The sequence below is a fragment of the Stereum hirsutum genome (genome assembly GCF_000264905.1).
Source record: "Stereum hirsutum FP-91666 SS1 unplaced genomic scaffold STEHIscaffold_3, whole genome shotgun sequence".
NCBI classification, from domain to species: Eukaryota; Fungi; Basidiomycota; class Agaricomycetes; order Russulales; family Stereaceae; genus Stereum; species Stereum hirsutum.
The window spans coordinates 239,020-246,536 of NW_006763133.1; the positions used below are offsets into that span (position 1 = coordinate 239,020).

Genomic DNA, 7,517 nt, shown 5'->3' on the forward strand with positions numbered 1-7,517 from the left:
GGGGGGCACGAACATGCGGAGGCAAAGCAATGGCGGACTCACGAACGGCCGTTAGTCGTCTCATAGCCGTCGCGGTCGCTCGGAAGGGGGATGGGGGGTAGACGGGTAGAAACCTGTATCCCGTGGAGGCCGTCCCGTACATCGGAGAAGGATCGGAAAACTGAGAATACGAGATGTCCACTATTACTACTTAGCTTTGACTTGGATATGTTTGAGCTGTTTCAATAGTGTTCTTTCGGACAGTCCTTTGGGGCATTGAACATGAAGAGCCCGAAGAGCAGAAAGGTTGACCGGACTGGTGCCACAAATGTGGCGCTCGGACACACGGATACACCGGTCCGGGGTGGTCGTGATGTCCACCACGTAGACCGGCCCGTTATTCTCCGTTGTTCGTTAGCGGGCAACTCTCGGAAATCCCTTCCTGTTTGAATTGTGCTTAAATCCCGTTCGTCAGAAACGAGCGGGGACAAATGTCGTGGTGTATTTTGTCCACTTACCACGAACTGTGCTTGAACTCAACTTGAGCCACTTCTGTCCATAACCCAAGCATAACCAATCGTCCCATGGATGTTTGAAGCTGGTACCTACATCGAAGGCCGTGACATTGACCACCGTTAAAGAACAGGCGAGTATCTGCCATTTCGAGAAGCTCTACGACTTGACCACCGTTTTCCATGTGACAGGCTTACAGGCTGAAGACGTGTCGTTTACATAGATACTCATCTATATGATTCTCACTAGGCACTATAGACACCACGAGGCAACGGGGACGGTGTTGAAATCGAGTCCAGAGACTGCAGAAGGACGACTTTGAAATTATGAAAACATATACAACGCAGAATCGATGCACCGTGCACAGCTCAAGAATCCACGACAGAACCGGCGACCAGGTGCCGGCCTACTAATGGAAGTAGAGACATCCAGAAGGCCTCCTCGCGGACGGCGGGATTGATTGCGGCAATGCCAAGGACCTCCTCGCGCTTTTGTTGTGGCATTAACACTCTTAAAGAGATGAATTAGACTAGGAATGGGGCAAAAGACGTGCCAACTTACAATGCAGACCCGACTGTGCCAGGAAGGTAAGAGTGGCGAAGCTGGTCCAACACCGGCACCGGCTTCTTGATCCATCTCTTCTCCTTCGCATCCCACGAGTCTTCTACACACTCCCAACCTCCAAGCGGCGGCGTTCGAGGCCACGGGTAATGGCCAAAGTTGTGAACCCTGTGGGGCTGGTTCTGAGATAGAAAAGCAAAGAAACACGGCACTCAAAAGCACGTACATAGCTTTAAGTGCATCACGCCATTCGCCCTCGGAAGGATTGGGTTGCATGAATATCGAAGACTGGTGGGGCATACGAGGAAGCGCTTGGCGAAATAGTGACTCATACATCACAATGGCAGAGGAGTGTGCTGCTTTGAGTACAACGGTGACGGTGCCCAGTACTTTGCGGAGTCCACCTTGAACACTCTTGAGCTGTTTGTCGTGCTCCATGCGCCTGAAGTACTGCATGGAGGAAGCACGGCCAGCCAGAGAGGGGAACATAGCGAGAAAATCATCCCATGCGGATATAGGGTGCACAGAGATATCGCATACTGTAAAGCGCTGCAGGCAATGTTAGCGAGCGTAGAAAACGCGTCATGTAGTTCGAGGCATACGCGGGCAGGGGATATGCTCTGGGGAGGTCCCTCACGATGTTCGGCATCGATAATGACAAAGAACTCGTCGTAATTGAGGCTCTCGACGGGTTAATTAACTCCATAGGCATCTGCGACGGCGTGTCCAATGCCAAGGCGAAGGCTTTGCTGATGATGATCACTCCAGCGGTGCAAGGGACCGGGCATTGCACCTTTCGTCGACTGAGAACAGTACATCCTGAACATACTTGGAGTGTAAATACAAGCAGAATAAGCAGAACAGCCTAGGTTCTTACTTCTGGAGAGGCCAGTCGGACCTTTGACAGATTTGATCGCAGTATTGAGAAGCAGTACAGCGTTTGCATCTTAAGAGTCTTGTGCTTTCCGTAGGGATTTTCAGACAAAAAGCGCAGCCGTTCGAGGCGCTAAGTGGAGCCATGGTGGGGAAAGCAAGGGACAAAAGAGGAACAGATCAACGGCGACGACTTATCAACATTGGTCACGTGGAAATGCCGAGATGCCGTATCAATATCGGGCGTTAAATTGCGGTTGTGCGCGCCACATATCAATAAAGGCACGGTAGCGCAATTCTACACGAAAAGGTTTGACAGAATTTCACGTTTTAAACTTGTGAGAGACACTGATTTTTCGAAGCCATTGAAGTGAAAAACTTCTATCATTATTCTAATCTCAAAGGCAACGAGAGTGTGGCGTAAGTATTGTCTCCTCACTACCAAAATATTAATATTTCTTCACACTTGGAGGATGAAGCTTCTTCCAACGCAATCTTGACAATGAGATGGGTTACTAGCGGCTCGGTAGCATTAAGGTAAGTCTTACTCCAATGTCCACTCCAGCTACGTGTCCGCTGCCCGCGAATGCTGGATATTAGACCAACGTGCTGCCATCCTATTCAGCATTTGTTCGTCATAATGAAAGCAGCGATGCACACATACCTATATATCCTCACATATCGTACAGGTGAACCATCTCATGTCGAGCCAAGAAACCCTTGGTACGGTCATTAATCTGCAGAATCGGCAGTAACGACTCTCGGATATCACGCCACGCGTACCACCTTGCCATGTCGAAAAGACAACGGCCGCTTCGCACGTCCTCGTTACCACGTAGCCCGTCTAGAAATGCAGTAGGAGAGGAATCCCAGGGAGCAGGACTGGAGGGTCCGTCCCTGTCCTGTCCCACTTGGATTGGCGGGGGGTTCCATGATGTTAAAGGCTCCCTGTATGCTATCATGGTCTTCAGGAGAAAGTGACGAAGGTCTTTGTCGTCGGTGCTGTGGTTGAGGCGTCCCTCTGCCTCATGAAGCTGATGGCGAAGGTATTCCTCTGCTCGATGACCGAAGAACTGTCCGAAGTCCAGCGTCAAACGATCGATAAGGAGCGCCAGTGGAATTGGGCGAAGGTTGGGGCGCCTGTGACGGCGGACGTGCGCGGCCACAATGCCACGCGCAAACTGTACAAGCTGGCAAAAGACCGCACGATAGCGTGAGGAAATCCATACAGGATCGTATTTTCGTTCGTGGGTGGAATTCCCATAATCTTCATCCTCGTCGGACGAGTAAGGTGCGACGGGAACTTCACCATATTCATACCCGATGGAGAGATCATACTCGGCTGCTTGGGCGAGGATCCACCGTACGAAGGCAAAGCGGGCTGCAGTGAAACAGCGTGCTTGATCGGATGGGCATAACAGGTCGGCGTTGTGAATAGCGGACAACGGCAATATATCACCACATTCGTCTCGATATGTACGTGGACGCAAAGCAAAGGCGAACACGGAGACGGCGCCAAGGAGGAGATGACGACCGGGGTTGCGTTTGGAATATTCCACATCTTGAACATATGAGCTCAAATACCTAGGCGAGGTGCTTGGTAGGTACTCACATTCAGCTTTGTGGTTCTGTGGCCCATTAGGAATCCAATCGATGAAGCTCGTCAGATAGGGGATAATGTGGTCATGCACAGCACTATCCATTGTGCGGCTGCCTAACAAGGAGTGGATGACACCGTAGCAGCTGATTTCGAGCGTGGTCTTGGAGTAAAATCTTCTTCGACGTAGTATTGTCGGTCTCAACGTAAGGGAGCAGTGAGGAGTACATGGTCGCATAAACCTATGATGGTTTGTTTGAGATAGTTCTGCATAATATGGTGATATAGGAGGAAGCGTACAATATAGTCCCTTTGCAAAGGGACAACCCTTCCCAGCGAAACCGTGCGTCAACTTTGAATTCGTCGAAGTGTTGGAAAGCACAACATGACGCGGGATTCAGGTGGCCAACGTATGCAGGGAGAGGCTCGCCAACGACTAGGTACTTCTCGCCTTCCAATACATAAACCACGGCGGCGAGACCAGCCGTCTCCACCTGCATTGAGGGGCCGGAATCTACTGTGACAGTTTCTGTGGACAACGGCGACGGGGAATCATCGTGGGTTTGGTCTGCTTCGGTGAGGATCCCGTACGTAGAGGCATACAGATCCATGGCTGGTATATCGTGGGCGAGCGCACTTGGGGTAGTATCAGATGCAGAACCTGGGGATCCGTGGTAGTTGGCTTACCGCATTCCTGGTATACCGTCCGGCTGGAATGGACGATCCCCTAGTGAAGTCGAGGTCTGTTTGTGTTCAATGGGTCGGAAGTCGGACATGCCAGCGCGTAGCCCTTCGCCCGCAACGTTCATAACATATGACCCTTCAACCCATGGATTAGGGGTTATCAATGTCGGAAATAAGAAGGAAAACGCACCTTGACCTTCTATGGCGGGGTGTTCGATGTCCCTATGGTACGTATCGTTCTCCAACCGATCATAATCTTCGATCGAGTCACACCCGTAGACCAAGATGTGACGGTCTCGAAATATATCTTGTATGACCTGTGGCTGCTCGCGAACCATCTGTACAAAAGAAGAGTACTTGACTCTGAATACAGATGACTGATTCGGTCTTGTGTGGTAGTAGGTAAGGCTTGAGGCGTTGAGGTGGAGATGTAGTGGTCGTGGTACAGCGTGAACGGTTAGTGGGTCTAGCCTTATGGAGCCGCATCTTGAGTCTCGTTGCACGGTGGTGATGGCGTGTAGGAGTGAACACAATTTCTGAGTCTGGCAGCGAAAAACGTCACCACAGTAACAAGCGCAGAATATAGACAAACTATACAGATGACGCATGAGGGGTATACGTGGTTTTGCGCTTCGATGACGGTCGATTTACGTCCCATAATTCGAGTTCATAGGTACCTGCCGTGACGGCTGTGCCGTCGGCGCACCGGTCTGAACTGCGAGTGCTCTTCTACATGGACGAAGATAGTTAGATGTGTGAAAATAATGTGCTCAGTGTCTTACACTCACGTTTCGTAACGGGGTGAAGAAGTACGTCCTTGAATCTGCGCAGTTCACAGCGATTAACATAAACACAGGACCGAGTACGATTATGTTACGCACCGGTACTTTCTGCATTTCCTGACGATTGACCGTCGTGTTCATCGGAAGGGTGGCCTGTACACAATTAATAGGGTACCCTTCAACAAACAAGTCCTTTCTTTGTGACTTGCCTGGCAAAGATGTGGTGCAAAAACTGAGGGGCCTGTCGGTGTGATCATTTTTGGTGTCTTCGGGTCCCAACAGGCCGTATGGTGATGGTGTTGGTGATATTCTGGGTTTCATGAAGTGCCGTGAAATATGTCTCGTCTCTACCTTAGAAGCTATCACATGGTTAGATTCAGACATGTTCAACGTATAGAATGACATACCATGGAACCAATGAGAAAGCGCAGGGGCCTCTGCTTGCCGTTTCAATTTAGCCTCGGGAGAGTTCCAGTAGCGACAGAGACTCTCAAACTCCCTCGAAGCATCCCTCCCATGACCAACATTCAGAACGGCCTCCCAAATCAAATCCTCCATGTGTGATAGAAATCGAGGCTTATCAGTGTTCCCAAGTGCGGCGCCGATCTGATCAAAAGAAGAACGAGTACTGAAAGTTAGAGCGCTCAGAGCACAATGTAGTTGGAGTCACTGTGGTTTACCGAGAATAGTGTTCGCCATTGCCCACGATTCTTGGATGACGTAGATGTACCGGAGAGGAGAAATAAAGGCGAAATGCAGAGCGAAATCACCAAGGGTTGCATGACGGCGTAGCCCTCGAAACAGACCGAGGCCATGATGGTTTCCTCGCTCAGTAGGCGGTGCTCCGCGCACTTGCTGTAGACAAGTTGAGTATGAGTGTTGACGCAATGTCTGGAGGACTCACGCTATTAGACGAGCCTTATACTCTTCGATTGTAGGGATCTTCGATGTGGCGTCGGACTGTCGAAAAATCAAACAATATTTATGGCCCGAAGGTTGCATAGCTCTTACGTTTTGCATGACGGAGATGGCAAAGGCGGCTAGCTCTAAATTTGTGATCGCTGTGCATTGCAATGTTCGCCCGTCGCGATTACACGCATTGCACAACAACCCGACTTCGCTACGAAGGATGCTTTTCGGATCACCATATGTTTGCCAAGCGTCAGGCCGTGGTACAGAGGGCTCGATGATCCCTTCTTTCTTCTCGCGCATTTCAGAGAGCTGTAACGTAGTGTCGATGTGGGTGGGCCAGTCATTGAGAAACTGCCTGTAAAGCTTCGCAGTTGACAAGGAGTAAATTATTCTGGGGAATATTACCTACTGATTAGACCGACGCACCTTACGTCCTGTAGAGTCATTCTTGAGCGTTCTCAGCCAAGTGGGGCTCGCCAGAACCGTTGGTGGCTCGGTACCGTTGATTCCCGCGATATGGGCCAGGATGTCCACTAGCTTGTATTCGAGGAACAGTCGGAGCATTTGATCAAAAGCCGTCCAGTTATGATTGGTAGCAGGATCTGTTGATTGAAAACTCCCGAACCGGAGCTCGACCCACATCGAAAGGTTCTCCGGACGACTTTGCAACATATCGGGGCTCACAGAAGTGTCAAGCTTTTGCGCATGGCGCTATATGGATGCGTCAGGTTATAGAATGTGATATCACAAAAGGCAGACCATACATGTAAGAGGATTGGTACCATATCGAGAGGCCCGTGTAGATCTTCAGGGTCCTTGTAATCGCCACCCTATCATAGTTTCAGTTAGAAGTGCCATCCAACCAGAACACAAACTAGGTGCCACACTGTTACTGCCGCTTCAAACCTCCGTTCGGAACGCGAAAGTAGATGATTTGGTCCAAGATCCTCTATGCTCTGTCGCAGGGCGACTTCGGACGTGATGAGCGAGGTTTTCCATGGGAGCAAGCGTAACGTGGCCATCTGTGGGCGGATGGACAGATATGATTCGTCTGGGTTATCTATCATATTAAATGCTGAAAATCTGAGCAAGGCAGGGCAGTAGATGGAAGTATCGACGGACAACCACTCGTACTGGCACTGAGGTGTAGTACCAGATGAGGTTGCGATACATAAACGTTTTACCTAGCGAGCATATACGGGCTCCCGGGAATAGTATTTAGGTGACACGGGCCGGTAGCCTCCGTTCCTGTTGTCAGCCGATAAATGAGTGCCGCGATCTGAAACTCGAGATCTAAAGAACGCACTAATCTTAATGTCCATTGCAGTGGCAAGTGGAGGTAACCGATTGTCGTTCTCAAACTTTGAGCCTGTATTTCGTGACTGCATCGGCGGGCAAGTCGTAATGAACGAATCGACGGCAAAAAGAGTACGGAATTGTCAGTAGCCTGCCATGGCCAGTCTCCTGAACTTCTGGAAGGCATGTGGACCTAATGAGCGTTTGAAATGACACTCACATGCGACTTGCTACCGCTGTTGCTTATACCGACACAGGGCTTATCTCAGGCTCGGCCACCACTTTGTCCCCGTCCTCTCTCTCTCTCTCTCTCTCTCTCT

General features: G+C 50.3%; 1 protein-coding gene across 1 annotated transcript in view; it reads right to left on the minus strand.

The window, feature by feature from the left end:
- Nucleotides 1-6,968, minus strand: part of STEHIDRAFT_108228 (uncharacterized protein) — a gene marked incomplete at both ends in the record, with an annotated part of 7,589 nt that extends 621 nt beyond the window's left edge. Inside the window, 23 exon segments of the mRNA XM_007300630.1 lie at nucleotides 43-160; nucleotides 498-584; nucleotides 690-723; nucleotides 903-1,002; nucleotides 1,054-1,221; nucleotides 1,280-1,592; nucleotides 2,391-2,515; nucleotides 2,605-3,487; nucleotides 3,539-3,699; nucleotides 3,824-4,159; nucleotides 4,211-4,343; nucleotides 4,398-4,545; nucleotides 4,565-4,749; nucleotides 4,914-4,936; nucleotides 4,996-5,030; nucleotides 5,089-5,348; nucleotides 5,397-5,595; nucleotides 5,796-5,844; nucleotides 5,894-5,949; nucleotides 6,001-6,210; nucleotides 6,328-6,612; nucleotides 6,666-6,731; nucleotides 6,777-6,968. Coding sequence (XP_007300692.1) covers nucleotides 43-160; nucleotides 498-584; nucleotides 690-723; nucleotides 903-1,002; nucleotides 1,054-1,221; nucleotides 1,280-1,592; nucleotides 2,391-2,515; nucleotides 2,605-3,487; nucleotides 3,539-3,699; nucleotides 3,824-4,159; nucleotides 4,211-4,343; nucleotides 4,398-4,545; nucleotides 4,565-4,749; nucleotides 4,914-4,936; nucleotides 4,996-5,030; nucleotides 5,089-5,348; nucleotides 5,397-5,595; nucleotides 5,796-5,844; nucleotides 5,894-5,949; nucleotides 6,001-6,210; nucleotides 6,328-6,612; nucleotides 6,666-6,731; nucleotides 6,777-6,968 — 4,166 coding nt within the window.
- Between the last annotated feature and the right edge of the window lie 549 nt (nucleotides 6,969-7,517).